The following is a 20756-nucleotide window of genomic DNA, read 5'->3' on the forward strand; positions in this document are numbered from 1 at the left end:
TGTTTTTGGACTGTGGGAGGAAACCCACGCAGACACAGAGAGAACACACCTCACTCCTCACAGACAGTCACCCGGAGGAAACCCACACAGACACAGGGAGAACACACCACACCCCTCACAGACAGTCACCCGGAGGAAACCCACGCAAACACAGAGAGAACACACCACACTCCTCACAGACAGTCACCCGGAGGAAACCCACGCAGACACAGGGAGAACACACCACACTCCTCACAGACAGTCACCCGGAGGAAACCCACGCAGACACAGAGAGAACACACCACACTCCTCACAGACAGTCACCCGGAGGAAACCCACACAAACACAGGGAGAACACACTACACTCCTCACAGACAGTCACCCGGAGGAAACCCACGCAAACACAGAGAGAACACACCACACTCCTCACAGACAGTCACCCGGAGGAAACCCACGCAGACACAGAGAGAACACACCACACTCCTCACAGACAGTCACCCGGAGGAAACCCACGCAGACACAGAGAGAACACACCACACTCCTCACAGACAGTCACCCGGAGGAAACCCACACAAACACAGGGAGAACACACTACACTCCTCACAGACAGTCACCCGGAGGAAACCCACGCAAACACAGAGAGAACACTCACACACACATGATGGTAGGTGGAGTGACTGTGAGAAATTATGAGAAACAAACCGGAACCACAACATGGGTCAAGATGTTTATTTACAAAATTAATCCCTGTACCAAATTCTGTGGTTGGATTGTTATAATTTTGCAAAATAAATTTTAAGAAAAACAAAAATAAACTAAAAATGTTGAAAGCAGAAAAGCATCACACTATAAAAATGTCTTTGTTACAGAAAAGTATCATTTCTTCAAATGAAAATGTATCCATGGTGTTTTACATTATTTTTCATCTTATATTCAAACTTTACAAAATTCTGTGTTGGAAAATAGTAATAAAAATGTGTATAAAATACTTTATTACACTGATGTTTGTCATAAAACACTATAAAACAGTTTGTTTTTAAAAAATAATACAAATATACTTTAATATATTCCATCATTTTAAAACTGTTATAAACTTCTGTCAATTCAGCAAAAACACATGAGGAAATCTTATGTAGATCTGTGTGAGATGTTTATACACAGTGTCTGTAGTTCTACATACATTTATCATACATTTGTGTGTGTGTGTGTGTGTTATCTGTACATGACTCCAATGATGAAGCAGGTTAATGAGAAGAGTGTTGTGTAGAGTGTGTGTGGGAGTGAGGCAGTGTTTGAGGTGTCGGGGGTGCAGTGTGTGTCTGTGTAAGGGTGTAAACAGGCAGCGTAGGCGAGAGCGTGAGCGACGTAGTGCTGCTCCTTCACTCCGTGGAAAAGATGAGCCATGGGGCCTTTAGCATAAATCGCTACATCCTCTCCGCCGTGAGTCTCTGCGTCCAACGGAACGGCCGCCTGCTGCATGTACTCCTCATCATCTACAGAGAGGAAACACAGACAAGGAGCTGTGGGTGTGGCCAGTTGCCCATATAAGGACCTGTGGGTGTGGCTGGACTCCAGTATAAGGAGCTGTGTGTGTGTGTGTGTGTGGCCGGTTGCCCATATAAGGAGGTGTGGGTGTGGCCAGTTGCCCGTATAAGGAGCTGTGGGTGTGGCTGGACCCCAGTATAAAGAGCTGTGTGTGTGTGTGTGTGTGTGTGTGTGTGTGTGTTTGGGTGTGTCTGGCTGACCTTATAAGGAGGTGTGGGTGTGGCCAGTTGCCCATATAAGGACCTGTGGGTGTGGCCAGTTGCCCATATAAGGATCTGTGGGTGTGGCTGGACTCCAGTATAAGGAGCTGTGTGTGTGTGTGTGTGTGTGTGTGTGTGTGTTTGGGTGTGTCTGGCTGACCTTATAAGGAGGTGTGGATGTGGCTTGATTGCCATATAAGGAACTGTGGGTGTGGCCAATTGTCCATATAAGGTGCTGTGGGTGTGGCTGGACTCCAGTATAAAGCGCTGTGTGTGTGTGTGTGTGTGTGTGTGTGTATTTGGGTGTGGCTTGATGCTCATATAATGAGGTGTGGGTGTGGCTTGATTAGCATATAAGGAGCTGTGGTTGTGGCCAGTTGCCCATATAAGGAGCTGGGTGTGTGGCTGGACTCCAGTATAAGGAGCTGTGTGTGTGTGTGTGTGTGTGTGGCCAGTTGCCCATATAAGGAGCTGTGAGTGTTGCTGGAGTTCTCTGTGACAGAAATTAAGGTGGTATTTGAAAAATCTCAGCCATCGTGGCCTGTGTGAAGGACCATATCAAACATGACACATATTATAGATAACACACGTGCTCTGAAATCAACAGCAGCTGCAGAATCTGGAGCCTAACCCTGACCCTCCTCTCTTTTCCCACAGTCGGGCTCTGGGCCTGGATCTTCACCTTTAAAGTGAGTAGCGATCAGAAACAAATCCTGAATTAAAGCCTCAACATCAGAGCGAACAGAGTAGGAGTCGATTCCCAGTCATCGACTCACTGAGTCCAAGAGTCAAGACACTGAAAACGAGGGCTGAGTGCCAAACCAGGACCAGAATCACCGTGAAACCTGGGTATTATTTTAGACGTCACCTAAACCCGACCTTAGCCTCAGCCTCGGAATTCAAACAGATCTGTTTTGGTTCTTTTAGGCGCTCAGGCTAATTCAGTTCCTCCAGAATTTTCCGCTGCCCTCAGCTTCAGCGAAGCCTGACGTTAACCTCAGAAACCAGAGGAAGTCTTGTTTTCATTCCTTCAGCGCAGAGAGCGGCCAATATTTAATACTGTTTTACCCTCGCGGAAAATGGGTCAAAAACAGAGGACCTAATACTCACAGTAATCCACAGCGGAGACGTTCGCCCTCGTCCCGTTCACGTGGACGTACCCAGGTCCGTTAGCGTACAGGATGCTGGTGAACGGGAGTTGGTCTTCTGCATTTCTGGGTGCTAAGCCTTTATTTAAAAAACAAACATGAGTCTTCAAGGTCAATAAAATGTTATTTATCAAATTATTTATAGTTCAAAAGTTTGTAGACAACATTTATAATAATTTCGCATAACCACTAAACAAATCTGTTCAGCGTGAACTGCAATGGGATGCTCTGGAGCAGCTGCACATGAGCCTAAATTCACCATGCCCAGTGCTAAAAGTAGACTAGAGGGGTATGAAGCCCCCAGCACTGGGAGGTGTAGCAGTGGCCCTGTGTTCTCTGGAGTGATGGAGCTCCATCTGATACCAGTTTGTGTATTAAGTTCAACTTATAGCACTTTCCCAAACCCAAGGATGCTTTACTTAAAGGAGGACAGAATAAAAACCCTGGGGATTAAGTTACTTGGAGTAAAACGTGGAAAAAAGAAATGGTTTTAGCAGTGATTTGAAGGAAGATAAAGTTAAACAGAGGAGGAAGAGCGCTCCATAGGTTAGGGGCAGCAGCACTGAAAGATCTGCCACCTGGCGGTAGGACGTTTAGTTGAGGGGACGGTAAGGAGAACAGAGGTTGAGGAGCGGAGACAGGGGGGGGGGAACAGTACAGAGAAATCAGTCCAGACAGAAATGAAGAAGCCAGACCATGTAGAGCCTTGGAGGTGAGAAGAAGGATTCTGAATTGAATCCTAAGCTCAACAGGAAGCCAGTGCAGCTGCTGGAGAACAGGGGTGGTTTGTGCTGTACGCTCGGTGGAGGTGAGGACCCTAGCTGCAGAGTTCTGGATGTGTACTGAAGAGGGTTTAACAGTGGAACTGGACGTAGAACAGTGGGCTGCAGTAATGAATACGAGAGAAAGTCAAAGCGTTCACCAACACTTCAGCGTCACTGTCACTGTCACTGAGCCTGGGACGTAAGCGTTCAGTGTCTCACAGAAGATAAAACAGTTTAGTGACTAGATTAACACGAGAGTCAAGAGAGAGACTCGAATCTAGGAGGCAGCCACGGTTCTTAAAGGAAGGGCCTGGTTTAATATCAACACCATCAATATTTACAGAGAAATCTGACACATGAGGAAGTGATGTCTTTGCTCCAAGTAATAAAACTGTGGTCTTGTCTGCGTTCAGTTGTTCTGTAACCAGATGTTTAACTTCTGTAGTCCAGAAATAATCATCAACACCAGCCCCTGACCTCACTGATGTGGCTGAATGCCATCAAACCCTCACAGGGGTGTTTCAGGAATGCCAGTATAAATCAGTCTAACTCCGTATCTGTCAGAGATGTGCTGTAACAAACGCAGGGTTAACTCTGATCAAATACAAGTGTGCTGTTCATGAACATGATTTTCTGGCTCTGACCGAAGATGGGGTTCCCTCGCGGTGTGTTCCCCCCGAACGTGAAGACGTGAGAGTGGTCCGCAGTGACCACAGTGAGGGTCTCGGACTCTCGGGTCAGTTCTGATGCTCGCTGGATGGCTCGGTCAAACATCACCGTTTCTGTGAGAGCCAGCTTCGCCACGCCGTCATGATGACCGTGGTCTATTCTCCCCCTTAAAAACAACATAAACAACACGGGAGTGTCCCGTTACAACCTGTCCTCCACCTTTAGGTCTCATCAACAAAATAAAAGCGTGTTATGCGCCAGTGAAATAAAAAAGGTCACACTTTATAAACTGCAGGTTCCTGAGTGGTGCAGTGGTCTGCAATTTAGAAATTAACGAGGAGATAGTCGAACAATTAATACTCATCTTCCACGAAGAGAAAGAATCCGTTCGGGTTTTTGCTGAGGATCTGTATGGCCTTCTCCGTCATCTCCACGATGGACGGGTCTCGGGTTCGGTTCCTGAAGACCTCAAACCTCATGTCCTTGGGTTCAAACAGACCTACAATTAGAGAGATTTCAGAAATCTGGAAGTTCACAGAGGAAAATCAGTCTTTCATCCTTAAGAAGGCATTTAAAGCCCTCGCATCACATTAAGAATCAAATAGCTTTTTAGTCCCTGATTGAACCAGTTTGTGCTCCATAGGATGGGTCCCCCCACATGGGGGCGGCCATTTTAAAACAGGTTTAAACACTCAGGCAGATAGGTGTCAGTATATTAGCTGTTTCATAACAAGAAGTCAAATCAGGGAAGGGAAATAACTGCATTGAACCTTTAAACGTTTTATTTACACTTTAAAACTTTAAAACTATTTACAACTGTTATTCTGGGATGGTGTGTGGTGCTCAGACTGAGAAAAGTTCAGATTCAGTAACTTCGGGCTCAACATGATCCTTTACCTGGCAGCTACCTTTACCAGTGAAGGAAATGAAGAACAATTAAAGCAATATAAAAATATCTAATCTAGCCAATAGATTACACACACACACACACACACACACACACACCCTAGATTATCTAAGGTGTGTTCATATATTTTTCTTTCTTTCTTTCTTTCTTTCTTTATTTATTTATTTTCTTTGTTGTTTTTTTTAGCTGTGAGAGTGGGAAAGCAAAATAATTTTGATAAACTATTTATTATATCAGTGAAACTAATCATTTACTGATATATTTACTGTATGTTTTCTTTAAAAACATGTTTTATTATTAAATAAATACTGTCAAAGTTAATTAGGATTGTAATTTTTCCTCCAGCTGTTCTGTCTATCATCACTGTGAAATAATACAGAGTTTTAAAGACAACAACAACAACAAAAATACCCATGAGGCTGTCTGTAGTTTTGACGTCTACAGCGTTAAACTGCTCCTTGTTCCAGACGAACTGAGCGTTTTTGTCCTGAAACAACACAGAAAAACCAAACATGAGCCACATTCCTGTTGTGAGCACAGGAGGGTCTCAGGAGGGTGGCTGTAATGAAGCAGTGTCTCCTCAGTGAGGAACCTCCTGCATCCAGACGGAACTAAAATCACCGCAGGATGAGTCAGGTTCTACTGAGTTGTTTTAGTTAGAACCTTAAAATCACATTTATATCACAAGCTGTGATTATAATCAGCCCTTTAGTAAAACACAAACTCCCCAGAACTGAGAGAGAGAAAGAGATAGAGATTATTATATTTTATAATTCAATTACTATTTTTATTATTATTCTGTGTTTTTTATTACTTTTATTACTACATTTTTAAAAATGTTATTCTCTTCTTTAATTGTTTAATTATTTATTCATTGTCTGTGACCCTTATCCAGCTCAGGGTCACGGTGGGTCCGGAGCCTACCCGGAATCTCACCCTGGAGGGGGCACCAATCCTTCACAGGGTGACACACACTCACACATTCACTCACACACTCACACCTACGGACACTTTTGAGTCTCCAAATCCACCTACCAACGTGTGATTTGGAACGTGGGAGGAAACCGGAGCACCCGGAGGAAACCCACGCAGACACAGGAAGAACACACCACACTCCTCACAGACAGTCACCCGGAGCGGGACTGTAATCGTCTTTAATTGCTTTGACAAAAATGGCAATAAAGTTGTATTAAATTGAACAATTGAAAATTGACAAAGAGAGAAAGAGAGAGAGAGAGAGAGAAAGTAACCATTGAAAATAAAATCACAGAGGAGCTTCTGTAAAAGAACCACCCCACAGATGTTTAAATATTGTCCCAACAGAGCTACCGCCTCTAATGTCTCTAATGTCTCTGAAACTGAACCAAAGCCGCGTTTAGAGAGGGTTTTACCTTCTGAGCGTTCAGCCACAGCTCTATGAGGTTCTTCTTGTCTCTTCTGTCTCCTTTCCTGGAGGAAGATGAAGGATACTCGGGGTCTGGGGTTCCTCTAGGCGTCATATACATCCGACCACCACCGAGAATCACCTGGCACACACAAGTATTCATATAATAAAGAGAAATTCAGTTCAACAGAGTGTAACAGTCTCTCCTCTGCTCAGAAACATTGCTGTGAGGATCTGATGGCATGCAGCCATACAGGCACTGATGGTGGAAGATTAGCTCTGAGTTACAAAGGTATTGAAATGTGCTCTATCATTTCAGACTGCAGGCGTTCAGACCCCTCTAGCTTCCACTTGGGCTCATGTGCAGCTGCTCCACTGAGATTGTGTAACGTATAGAGGGTGGTGTGGGGGTTGTTGTTGAAGAGCTGAATGGAGAGCAGTACAGTGTGTTGCTGACTGACTGTGTGCATAAAGGCCATTGCGAGTGTTTGAGATGGGTGTAAACGTGAGTGTGTGATGGTGAATGGCGGTGTGGTGTGTAAAGACTCACGTCGATGTGTGTGTTGGTGATGAGCTGAGTGGAGATGTCGGTGCAGCCCTGTGATTTGGCGATCGAAGGCAGGTCGGAATCACTGTACCAGCTGCGACTGACTGAATGCGCATACGCTGCAGCCGGAGAAGCATGCTGCACTCGGGTGGTGGTCACTATACCCACGGATTTACCTACACACACACACACACACACACACAGTACTGATATTGTAACTGTACTCATATGTTGACTCATGGTTATATAGTACAGTTTCTGTAGGTGAGGGTAGGTGAGGGCAGGTAAGGTCAGGTGTGTGCAGGTGAGACCAGGTGAGGCCAGGTGAGGACAGGTGAGACCAGGTGAGATAGGGCAGAGATGGTTTGGGGTTCTGATAATAACAGGCTACGCTAACTTTGCAATGCTAACAGTCGTGTCGACCCTGGCTCCAATCACTGAGCTCCATAAAGAAGAGTCTGAGCTCGTTAAACTGAGCAGGAGCCGGGGTCCAGTCACAGAATGAGACACTGAGCAATTTCAGTCAATTTACTCATGATCATAACCTTGTGTGTGGAACCAGAACGCACGAGTCTCTCTCTCTCTCTCTCTCTCTCTCTCTCTCTCTCTCTCTCTCTCTCTCCTTCAAACACACACACACACAGAGTTAGACAGAGAGTGAGAGTAAAGAAGGGAGGGGAGAGAAAAGACAAAAAAGAACAAAGATACACAGACAGAGGAAAGAGAGCAAGAGAGAGAAAAATTGTAAATAAAGAAAGAAGAGAGAGAGAGAGAGAGAGAGAGAGAGAGAGAGAGAGAAAGAGAGAGAGAGAGAGACCACACTTCAGGAAGAAGTGACATGTTTGGACACGATTCAAAGCTTTTGCACTTGTTCAAATATACATTTACCCACATTCAGGAACACCCTCTCTCTCTCTCTCTCTCTGTGTGTGTGTGACAGAGAGAGGGAGACCTCACACACACTATTTGTGGATGTGTTCCATATGTGTGAGTGGAAAGAGTTCTGTAAAAAGACTGGAGCTGGACTGAGGGGGAGGTCTGGGTCTGGGACAGGATTTTCTTTGTTTATGTAATGGTTTAATGTTAATGTCGGAAAATGTATTGGTTTAGTATTTTGTGTGTGTGTGTGTGTGAGTGTGTGTGTGTATAATTAGAGGACTCAGCTTCCTAAGACTCTACATCTCAGCACCCACCAGCAACACACAAGCACTGGTGAATTACAAAATAATTCCATTAGAGTCACGTCCACGTCCTTTAAAACCCTTTAGTCTTTGGAGTCTTTGCCATCACAGGGTTTTTATGACTTTATCTTATGCAATAAAACCGTGTCCTGATCCGTACGGTGCTTCGCTGAAGTCACTGAGAGAGTAACGCTGTACGCAGCGGGACGACTCCAAGTCAAACGTCTAAAAGAGAAAATATTCTGCACGTTTTAATACACAATTACTGTCGAACTTCTGTTATTTAAGGGTAATTAAGGCAGTCAAGTGGAGTGGAGCCGATTGCTGGACTGAGCTCAGGTCACGTCTCGGAGCCAAGATCATCACAGTTAAAACTCACAGTGCTTCATACCATCAGACCGCTTCTGCAGAGAAAATAATAAAATCACTTTCTGGAAATATAACAGTTATCTGTGATCTACTGAATGGACTGTGCTGTAGATAACGACTCGTAAAGAGCGCTGACTCTGACCCTGAACATAAACTCAAAGCACAAAACTGACCCTTGGCTCCATCAACTCAGATGTAATCAAGATTCAGGACTTTTATTGTGGAATGCACACAAACATCTAAAAGAGGCAGGGATAAAAATATAAATATGAATATGGAACCAGCTGCGTTAAGTGTCCTGAGCACAGTGTGTGTGTGTGTGTGTGTGTGTGTACCAGGAATATATATCACACTGTGGGGACCGAAACCTGTTTACTCCCTGGCATTGTGGGGACGTGTCTTAAATGTGGGGAGCACCAGCTAGTGCCCACTATTTAATCGTTACATTAGCCGTGGCCTGACGGTTAGAGCAGGGGGCTGAGGGCTGAAAGGTCAGTGCTGGATTCCCACGAGCAGCAGGAAAAACTGGGGGCGGTGGGAGTGAAGGAACAGCACTGTCCTAATCCTCAGTCCACGGCTGAAGGGCCCTCGAGCAAGGCACCGAACCCACAACTGCTCCCTGGGCTCCGGGGTGTTCACAGCCCCTAGTGCACTAGTGTGTGTGTGTGTGTGTGTTCACTGCCACAGTTGTGTTAAATTCAGAAGACACATTTCATTGTACAATTACAAATAATTAAAAAGAAAAAGGGTTTGTGGCCAGGGTTAGGTTTAGAGTTAGGTTTAAGTTGTTATTAATTCTAGAAAAATTACTGGTCTGTTTCCACAAAATGAATGGAAGTCTGTGTAATGTCCCCACAGTTCACAGATACAAGCGTGTGTGTGTGTGTGTGAGAGATGATGTTCAGAGTTCATGTGTGTGTGTGTGTGTGAGACATTAGCCCTGTGTTGTGTAAAAAGAGTTGTACCTTGAGCCTTGGCTCTGTGGAGGACGGAGTGCACCTCGTTCCCGAAGGTGGAGTTACATTCATTGGCCACGGCCTTCGCGCTCACCCCCACCGTCTTAGAGTTGGCCTTCACCCCGCAGTGATACGCAGTGGCTGTGCTGGCACTGTCTGAAACCTGCTTATCCACGCTGTACGTCTGCACACACACACACACACACACACACACAAACACACATCAACAAAAGCCACAATAATCCACATACAAACACAAAACATCAAGAATCACACAAACAATACATGCTTATACACACACTGTACATCTGAATACACACACAGAGAGAGAGAGAGAAAACAATCACACATCAGTAATCACACAAACAAAACTGCAGAACTAACCCACACTGTGACACACACACACACACACACACTGTTAATAATATGGATCATAGCTGTATTATTCTTTGTCACTGCACAGATTCTCTCTCTCGCACTTTCTCTCTCTCACACACACACAGAGAGAGAGAGAGAGAGAGAGAGAGAGAGAGCCTGAAATCATTTACATTTTGACCAAATATAAACAGAAAGCAGTGGTTCTTCACTTCATTCCTTCTTTTCCCTCCATTCCTTCCCTCTCTCCCCTCGTCTCTGAAAGCCTCTCTGACCGGGGTCTGTTCTGGACAGTAGCAGTAACTTTCCTCTAAAAACCAACAGTGCGACTCCCTTGGAAACGTCCCACTAACCTCCATCACATGACGTGGTGAAGCAGAACGTTTAATGGAGACTTAATCGTCCAAAACTTCCTAAAACCTCTCACAGCCCACCGGCCGGGAGCAGAGTGGTCTCACAGGCGGCACATTTATATACGAATAAAAATAGAGCTTCCTGTACACACACACACACACACACACACTCACATGCACTCGGACACTCTCACAGACACTCTTTAGAATTTTCCTTGGTAAGAGCTTCAGAACTGAAGAAGTGCATTAATAAAAGCCTGGTGATGCTAGTGGAAATGTTGATGTGATTTCATTGGTGAATAAGGTGAAATGTATGGTGACATCTGATAGTGATAGTAGTGATGTAATTAGCGAGGTTCGTGTTGCTCTCTGATCATGATCCTGGTGATAGTGATGCTGTCAATGATGGTGACAGTGATTGTGATGGTGGTGATTGTGTTGCTGTCACTGACTTTGGTGATGGTGGTATCAGTGATAATGATTGTGATTATGGTGACGCTGTCAGTGATTGTGATTGCGGTGATAGTGATACTGTCAGTGATTATGATGGTGATGATAGTGATTGTAGTGATGTCAATGCATTGGTGTTAGTGACAGTGATAGTGGTGACAGTGACAGTTGTGATGGTGATGTTATAAATGATAGTGTAGGAGATAGTGATGTCTGTGATTGTGATAGTAGTGATGTTGTCTGTAATAGTGATGCTGTCAGTGATTGTAATTGCGGTGATAATGGTGATGATATTGTCGCTGACAGTGATAGTTGTGATGGTGATGTTAGAAATAATAGTGTAGGAGATAGTGATAATGTCTGTGATTGTGATTGTGGTGATACTGTCAGTGAGTATGATGGTGATGACATTGCTGAAAATGATAGTGATTGTAGTGATGTCAATGAGTTGGTGTTAGTGATAGTGATCGTGGGGACAGTGATAGTGATAATGGTGATGATATTGTTGCTGACAGTGATTGTTGTGATAGTGATGTTATAAATGATAGTATAGGAGATAGTGATGATGTCTGTGATTGTGACAGTGATGATTGTGTTGCTGTCACTGACTTTGGTGATGGTGGTATCAGTGATAATGATTGTGATTATGGTGATGCTGTCAGTGATTGTGATTGCGGTGATAGTGATACTGTCAGTGATTATGATGGTGATGACATTGCTGACAAAGAATAGTGACTGTAGTGATGTCAATGAGTTGGTGTTAGTGATCGTGGTGACAGTGGTAATGGTGATGATATTGATGCTGACAGTGATAGTTGTGATGGTGATGTTATAAATGATAGTATAGGAGATAGTGATGATGATGTCTGTGATTGTGACAGTGATGATTGTGTTGCTGTCACTGACTTTGGTGATTGTGGTATCAGTGATAATGATTGTGATTATGGTGATGCTGTCAGTGATTGTGATTGTGGTGATAGTGATGCTGTCAGTGATTATGATGGTGATGACACTGCTGACAATGATAGTGACTGTAGTGATGTCAGTGAGTTGGTGTTAGTGATAATGATCGTGGTGACAGTGATAGTGATAATGGTGATGATATTGACGCTGACAGTGATAGTTGTGATGGTGATATTATAAATGATAGTGTAGGAGATAGTGATGATGTCTGTGACTGCGATAGTATTGATGTTGTCTGTAATAGTGATGCTGACAGTGGTTGTAGTGATGAGGTTACTCATGGGGATGGTGATAGTGATAGATGGTGTTGAAATCGTTGTTGTCAGTGAATGATTTTAATAATTAAAATGATGGTGATGATGATAGTGATTGTTGTGATGTTGTTGGTAGTGCTGGTGAGAGTGACAGTGATTGCAGTAATAGTGATGATGTCAGTGATGGTGATTGTGACAGTGATATAGTTTCTGACCTTGGAGAGTGCGAGGTAAGGGAAGGAGTCCATTGCCAGAACTGTCTCCTCTCCGGAGTGACCCTCCATCTGTCCCCTCAGGATCCGGGCGGCGGACACAGTGGACACGCCCATTCCTTCAACACCAACAACACAGAGACACCGAGGCTTACAGCCATCACCACATCATTCAGCTTACGGCTGTTTTAACTGGAGACAACTGACGGAGGACATTCATCTTAAACATTTAATCAGATTAACCATCGTAAGTTGTTTAACTGACCGTCTCCGAGGAACAGGATGATGTTTTTTGCTCGGTGGACTCTGGGCTTGAGTTTCAGAGCGTTCTCCAACGTCCTCCTCGCCTGATCGTTCCAGAACCGCGGATCTGTCTCCCATTCAGCTATTAACCACAACCACAGAAACAAAACAGTACCAGGATTTCAAACAGAGCAAAGAAACTCATAACATAGAGCGGCTTAGTATCTCTGCTGTCCCCCTTAAAAACTCCTGTATCTCCCCAACATCTCTATACTCCTTTATCCCTGTAGTTCCACCTTTAACAGCATCAGAGCAATTCAAACACCACGCTCCACAAGCACATGGCTTTACCTTCAAAGCCTTAGATATCAGACCACTTTAAATGTAGAGAGAGAGAGAGAGAGAGAGAGAGAGAGAGAGTGTCAGAATGAGACAGACACTAACAGACACACAGACACTGATGGAGAGAAACACTAACTGAGAAAGAGACACTGACCGATTGAAAGACAGAGGGGAGAGAGAGAGAGAGAGAGAGAGAGAGAGAGAGAGAGAGATTCGACTGGTTCTCAGATGCTCAGCTGATTTAAAAATTGTGTTAAAATAGAGTTAAACTATTTTACAGGTAAAGCATCACATCAATTCTCACCATCCGTCAGGAGCACAGCGGTCAGCAGCAGAGAGACAGAGAGCAAACACATCCTGAGAGAGAGAGAGAGAGAGAGAGAGAGGGAGAGAGAGAGAGACAGAGAGCTGTATGTCCTCTAGTCTTCAGCTCAACTTTATTAAGCCCAGCCTCAGCTCCAGTTCATTGTGGACCACACAGCCCTCAACCTCTGCTCATACAGTGTATACCTCCCTCTCCTTTTTTCCTCTTATTTTCAATCCCTCGTTTTTAACCATCTCATTCTTTTAAACTTTGCCCCAGTTTCTTCTTCTTTCTGCATCCCTCTTTCTCCAGCTCTAACTCTTTCCTTCCATCTCCCTAACTTTTCTCTATCCTCCCTCATCATCCACTTTCACTCTCTCTCTTTTGTCTTTCTTTTTTGCTTTTCCCCCTTGTCACAAGATGGAGTGATGTATTCTGTTGTTCTTTTGTGGTGTGGAAGACGGATGTATGTTGTGGGAAATAAAAGTAAATCACATTTTTCCTGTGTGAGGTCATGGACATTAAACGCATCATAAAAGAGAGAGAGAGAGAGAGAGAGAGAGAGAAGTGGGGGGAAAATGAGGGGGAGAAATAAAAGAGTGGTCGAAAGAAGAAAAAGTAGTAAAATGTTGCAGCAAACATAAACAGCTCCAAATAACAGTGGAGCAGAAAACAGGAGACGATACGTGGTGATAATGGGACCATTACACAGCTTTAAAAACACAGAGAAAACTCCGCGCAAGCGAAAACAAAATGTTGAGAACACAGTGAGAATTCATGGAGAAAATGTTGAGTTGACAGTGTGAAAATGCTCAACAATTCTGAGAAACATGGTGAGAAAATACTAAAAAAACACAGAAAACATTGAGAAAACAGAACATGCTGAGATCCAAGTGAGAAAGCACTGAGAAAATGATGAAAACCATTGAGCAAACAGTGAGAAAACACAGGGAAAATGCAGACAATTTAAACCAGAATCCAGAGAGAGAGTGGGGTGTGGGGGGGAGAGAGAGAGAGAGAGGGGTGGGGGGGGAGAGGGGGAGAGAGGAGAGAGAGAGAGGGGAGAGAGAGAGAGAGGGGGGGAGAGGGAGAGAGAGAGAGAGAAAGGGGGAGAGGGAGAGGAGGGGGGGCAGAGGGAGAGAGAGGGAGAGAGGGGGGAGAGAGAGAGGGAGAGAGAGGGGGGAGAGAGAGGGGGGAGAGAGAGAGGGAGAGAGAGGGAGGGACAGAGGGAGAGAGAGGGGGGACAGAGAGAGAGAGAGATAGACACACTGAGTCTGTACTAATTGAACACAGCGATGTCCAAACCTCAGAACTAAAGTCTTGAACAATCCCATAAATTTTACTCATCTGTGTGATCATCGTAATCGAACCCATAACCATCATCACACACGTCGGCCAATCACAGCCCGGTGTTCAGATTAGAACCAGACATGTCCTCGGAGCTGCCACAGAGGGGGACAGGGACGGGGACGAGGACGGAGACATTTACACAACATCAGCAGGGACATGAGTCCTGAACTTCACACTGAAAACAGCTGTCCTGGAACATGTCTCAAATTCACAGAGGACACACACTCCACACACACCAGAGAAATACCAACACACACACACTCCACCCACACACACAGGCAATGACACAAACACAGAAACTGTCTCACCAATGCACACATCAGAAATCACCATCATGCACCAACACACACTCACCAACATATTCCAGCACACACCAACACACACACACACACACAAGCAAACACAACACACACCAAAAAACACTAAAACACACACATCAAGAGGAATCCACACACACCAAAAAACATCAATAAATTATAAAAACCAAAAAACACAGACCCTCACAAATTGAATTGAGTATGTGTGAGTATGTGTGTGTGTGTGTGTGTGTGAGAGAGAGAGAGAGAGAGAGAGAGAGAGAGAGAGAGGGGCTGCTGTTTTGGAACAGCTCCATTAAAGGGGCATTGGTGAATAGAAATCAGAACTGTGAGGAAGCAGTGCGCTGCTTTTTTTATCAGTAGATTTAAGATGAATGGCATTTCCCCACTTTCCCCAACCACTTACCTTCCCCTTCCCAGTCACTGCACACGGAGGGTCCTGACGCCTTGTGAATCAGCGGCGAGACGCTGCGCAGCGCCCAAAGAAACCCACAGGTGTCAGGGTTTCCTCCTTTAAACTCTATGATCCCCAGTGTATTACCTGAGTTTAATGTAGTCTCAGTGGATTCTGGCCCTTTGCTGGGTACATCTCTAAAACACCTCGACTCTGTCTCACTTCAAATCTCTGCTCAGAACTTTTCTTTTTTCTTCTTTGTGTCCTTCATTTTTGTCCTTCCCTCACCCCCCACCCATGGGTGACAGTAATGTACCTTGTTTCTAAGAGTGGATGAGTGAAATGAAGATATAGGATTGAACCCTTTTGCCTTTGGGTCCTAGTGTCCGACAACAGAGGGAACAGTTTTAAGCAGTCCCACAATGCACTGCAAAAAGTAGTGTACAACCTATGTACACTAATGGACAGCAGTTACCCATAATTCATTGTAGCTTACGTAGTTTAATTAAGTTAGTGTCCAAAATCGATCACCCTCCTGCATTCAGTTCCCTTTAATAAGGCACCCTACAGCGAGTGATCGAGGGAGTAGTGAACAGGGAGTCATTTCTGATACAGCGCATATTAACTAAAGGTGAACCGGAACCTGACTGAGTTTAAATGAGTAATAACGGTTCTCTCACCTTCAGCCTCAGCACCAGCAGAACCCAGGCACAGCAGCTGAAGCAGCAGCATCAGGTACGGTTCCAGACTCATGGTTCTTGATCTGAGAGGGTTCCTGAGGAGACTCTGACTTTTCTGTTTGACCTCCACCCTCCTCTTCTCTCTTCTCTCTTTTCTCTCTCTCTCTTTCTCTCTTTCTCTCTCTCTTCTCTCTCTCTCTCTCTCTCTCACTCACTCTCTCACTCTCTCTCTCCCCTCCTCTTTCTCATCTCCTCCTCCTCTCTTTCCCACCCTCAGTCTTTACACAGAAAAACTAAAATAAAAAAAACAACAACAATAAAACAATGGCTGGCAGAGAGAGAGAGAGAAAGAGAGAGAGAGAGAGAGAGAGAGAACAGAGTAAAAGAGAAGGGAACATAGAAGAAATATAAAGAGAAAAGAAAAATAGAAATAGCAAAAAAAACTGAGAGAGGAATTGTGTATTTATTTATTTGTTTATTGAATTAATTATTGATTTATTAATATGAAAAAAGGAAGATATAAACCAATAGCCAGAAAGAGAGAACAGAAGAGACCACGAGAGAGAGAGAGAGAGAGTAAAAAAGAGAGAGAGTAAAAAAGAGAAAGAGCACAGAGAGAAGGACAGAAAGAGAGAAGGTTGAAAAAAGGGAGGGAAGGAAGGTAAAGAAGCAAAACATGACCATTTACATTTTTCCACCTCACTGCTTTTAGAAAATATCCACAGACTTTGAAGGTAAAACAAACACGTGCACACACACACACACACACACACACACTGGAGAGTACACACAAGGAGCCTAAACCACACAGTAAATGTATTGTTACTTCACTGAAATAATGACCTCAGTAAAAGGTAAAATTAGAAAAACCACTGAGTAAAACAACCTTAAAACCTCCTTAAGCCCAGAGTGACGTTGAACTGTGCTCAGAGGAGCTTCCTAGAACATCAGCTGCAGCATAGCTGTGAGGATCTGGTGGCATTCAGCCATAATCATCAGCGAGGGCCAGGGGCTGGTGTTGGGGATTAGTTCCAAAAGAGCCTAAAGAGCTCCATCCCTGCAGAGTAAACCCAGCTCCAGGGCTTCACCCCTCTAGCCTACGCTTGGCATTGAGCACGGTGACCTAAAGCTCACGTGCAGCTGCTGCAGAGTGCTGCATGGTCCTCTGTAGAGGTCATACCCCCCGTGGTCTTCTCCTTTACGTCCTGAGTAACTGCGTAAACAGAGCTGTTAATGGAGATCTTCTGCAGGCGACGGCAGAACTCTGCTCAGACTTGTTGTGGCGAGTTATGGAAGATTCCACTGGCGTCAGGAATGATGTACAAGGTTTCATTTTTGTATCAGAGGATTTGTTTGTGCGTGAGACAGGCTTTTGTTTGACAAAGTTCTGCAAAAACAACAACACGATCTGAGAGCTGCGGTGGAGAGCAGGTCTTTGTTGTTATAGTTTGTGAGTGCGTTTGTTTGCTTTACTTTGTTCTAAAGCTCTGGACACACTGGGTTTCACGACACCTCGTGACATGGGCGTGACCGGAGCGGACCTGGAAATCAGCGCTGTAGACCATCCTCCATTTTGGGTCAGCAGTTTCACACCTGTAGAGCACCGGTATTCTCACAGCAGCAGTGAAAATGAGGAGTGCTCAGAGAAGAGTTTACTCAGCTCTGCTTTAGACTCACATTGCCAGATTCTTGAGAGAGAGTCTGGTACCTTTTGCCTCTGATGCACAAAAGGACCAATTACAGTCTGCTGTTCTGGCCTGACACGTAGCAGAAGGCAGTCTTTATGATCCACGTTGGACCAATACCAGAGCCACTTCAAGTTCATATACGTGGATGTACACAGCCAATCAGAACGCAGCTGGCAGAATCCTGACCAGAGCCAGTTGTTTTGAGAGTGTGGAAATCAAACTTTGACATTGGTCCTTATTATACTTCCGCTTAGCTCCACCCACACACTCTGATGTCATCAATGAATGAGACCACCACTGGACTACCACCTGTTCACATAATGTTTCAGTGAGGGACCAGTCATGGTGAGTGTGTGTGTGTGTGTGTAACCATCTACAAACCGGATTCCAAAAAAGTTGGGACACTAAACAAATTGTGAATAAAAACTAAATACAATGATGTGGAGGTTCCAACATCTAATATTTTATTCAGAATAGAACACAAATCACAGATCAAAAGTTTAATCTGTGACGGCGGACAGCACGGTGGATTGTGTTCACTGTGTTAAGGGCCCGGAGATCACGAGCATCCAGTAGAGTTTTACGGCCTTGACCCTTACGCACAGCAATTGTTCCAGATTCTCTGAATCTTTTGATGATGTTATGCGCGGTTGATGATGATATCTTAAAAGTGTTTTCTATTTTACGCTGGGTAACACCATTCTGGTATCGCTGCACTATCTTTCTGCACAACAATGGTGGAATTGGTGATCCTCTTACCATCTTGGCTTCAGAGAGACACTGACACTCTGAGAAGCTCTTTTTATACCCAATCATGTTGTCAATTGACCTAATTGGTGTTAATTAGTCTTCCAGCTGTTCGTTATATGCTCAATTTCCTTTTTCCAGCCACTTATTGTTACATGTCCCAACTTTTTTGGGATTTGTTGACACTGTGAAATTTTGAATACACATATTTTTCCTTTAAAATGTTACATTTACTCAGATTAAACTTTTGATCTGTCATCTATGTTCTATTACGAATAAAATATTGACATTTGCCGTCTCCACATCATTGCATTCAGTTTTTATTCACAATTTGTTCGGTGTCCCATCTTTTTTGGAATCCGGTTTGTAGTCGCGAGCGTCTGAAGTTTCTCGGCAGCTGCTGACTCATAACGAAGGATGTCAGGTTGGAGCCACTCCACCTCAGCAGCCCGAGGGATGTGTGTGTGTGTGTTTCTGCAGTAACTAAAGCCATCATTAAAAACATCATTAAAACCATCCCACCGCTGACTTTCACAAAGCTGCTGAAAAACAGAAGGACATCATTAACGATAAACACTAAGTCTGTCACGAGCGGAGCCAGTGGTCTGTTTGTGTTTCCTCAGATCCAGCTCCTCGGCCCCTGACCATCATCGACACCCGGAAACTCAGAGACTCGGATGGGGCTCGTGTGGTGAGAAGAAACTACGACCTGGAGAAATATGGTGGCCACACAGAGCTTTACACAGAGTAATAAAATCTGTAAATAGAATTCTAAACATAAAAATGAAAAAGCATATGTTGCTAATGAAAAATAATAAAAAAAATGTAAAATGTAAAGTATATGTTTTTGAAATATAATTGATTCCTTGCCACAATCTGCTTCAATATTGTTTTGTTTTCTCTGTGGCTTTTACTAATAAAATCTTTTCCTTCTGCTTAATATTTTGGCTCCTGAGTTTTGACCACTTTTTAAGGGTGGGAGGGTCTTAGAGTTTGGACTGATAGGTCCCACCCCGCAACACTGAAGCGTTCAGAATGAACTGGTTTAAACCCAGCAGGTGTTACACTGCGTTGTTGAAAAGTGTATACAAATGTTATTCAGTTTTCCTGCAATGGTTTGTAAATATTGTAGACTGTTATATTCCTTGCCTACGTTCGTAAGTTTTCAGTGTTTTTAAGTTGTTGAAAAAACATGAAGCAGAAGCAAATGAGAAATTCCAGAAGCAAAAGAAAAAAACGAAGCAAAATACAAACGAAAATAAGAATCAATAACTGCAAAGAGTAAATAAATAGCCAGGTATCTTTAAAAAAACATGTATAATTCATGTATTTTATTCTGGGGGGTCACTGTGGAGCAGCAGGTAGTGTCTCAGTAACAGCTCCAGGGTCCTGAAATTTGTGGGTTTGAGTCCCGCTCTGGGTGACTGTCTGTGAGGAGTGTGGTGTGTTCTCCCTGTGTCTGTGTGGGTTTCCTCCGGGTGACTGTCTGTGAGGAGTGTGGTGTGTTCTCTCTGTGTCTGCGTGAGTTTCCTCCGGGTGACTGTCTGTGAGGAGTGTGGTGTGTTCTCTCTGTGTCTGCGTGGGTTTCCTCCGGGTGACTGTCTGTGAGGAGTGTGGTGTGTTCTCTCTGTGTCTGCGTGGGTTTCCTCCGGGTGACTGTCTGTGAGGAGTGTGGTCTGTTCTCTCTGTGTCTGTGTGGGTTTCCTCCGGGTGACAATCTGTGAGGAGTGTGGTGTGTTCTCTCTGTGTCTGCGTGGGTTTCCTCCGGGTGACTGTCTGTGAGGAGTGTGGTGTGTTCTCTCTGTGTGGGCGTGGGTTTCCTCCGGATGACTGTCTGTGAGGAATGTGGTGTGTTCGCCATGTGTCTGCGTGGGTTTCCTCCGGGTGACTGTCTGTGAGGAATGTGGTGTGTTCTCACTGTGTCTGCGTGGGTTTCCTCCAGGTGACTGTCTGTGAGGAGTGTGGTGTGTTCTCCCTGTGTCTGCGTGGGTTTCCTCCGGGTGACTGTGAGGAGTGTGGTGTGTTCTCTCTGTGTCTGCGTGGGTTTCCTCCGGGTGACTGACTGTGAGAAGTGTGGTGTGTTCTCTCTGTGTCTGCGTGGGTTTCCTCCGGGTGACTGACTGTGAGAAGTGTGGTGTGTTCTCTCTGTGTCTGCGTGGGTTTCCTCCGGGTGACTGTCTGTGAGGAGTGTGGTCTGTTCTCTCTGTGTCTGTGTGGGTTTCCTCCGGGTGACAGTCTGTGAGGAGTGTGGTGTGTTCTCTCTGTGTCTGCGTGGGTTTCCTCCGGGTGACTGTCTGTGAGGAGTGTGGTGTGTTCTCTCTGTGTGGGCGTGGGTTTCCTCCGGATGACTGTCTGTGAGGAATGTGGTGTGTTCGCCATGTGTCTGCATGGGTTTCCTCCAGCTGACTGTCTGTGAGGAGTGTGGTGTGTTCTCT

At 44.7% G+C, this 20756-nt stretch overlaps 1 protein-coding gene across 2 annotated transcripts; it reads right to left on the reverse strand.

The window, feature by feature from the left end:
- Positions 1 to 1033: 1033 nt before the first annotated feature.
- alpi.1 (alkaline phosphatase, intestinal, tandem duplicate 1) lies at positions 1034 to 16015 on the reverse strand. 2 transcript variants are annotated; one of them, XM_066647393.1, is made up of 12 exons: positions 15219 to 15447; positions 13146 to 13198; positions 12522 to 12641; positions 12260 to 12375; positions 9659 to 9833; positions 7147 to 7319; positions 6604 to 6738; positions 5624 to 5699; positions 4670 to 4804; positions 4281 to 4472; positions 2835 to 2951; positions 1034 to 1472 (listed from the first exon to the last, which is right to left on the reverse strand). In XM_066647393.1, the coding sequence occupies exons 2-12, from the start codon at positions 13195 to 13197 to the stop codon at positions 1192 to 1194; spliced, it is 1572 nt and encodes a 523-aa protein (XP_066503490.1). In that variant the 5' UTR covers position 13198; positions 15219 to 15447; the 3' UTR covers positions 1034 to 1191. The 2 variants fall into 2 exon arrangements, with proteins under 2 accessions (XP_066503490.1, XP_066503489.1); XM_066647392.1 differs by lacking the exons at positions 13146 to 13198; positions 15219 to 15447 and adding an exon at positions 15887 to 16015.
- Between the last annotated feature and the right edge of the window lie 4741 nt (positions 16016 to 20756).

The sequence above is a fragment of the Hoplias malabaricus genome, chromosome 16 (genome assembly GCF_029633855.1).
Source record: "Hoplias malabaricus isolate fHopMal1 chromosome 16, fHopMal1.hap1, whole genome shotgun sequence".
In the NCBI taxonomy this organism is placed as follows: Eukaryota; Metazoa; Chordata; class Actinopteri; order Characiformes; family Erythrinidae; genus Hoplias; species Hoplias malabaricus.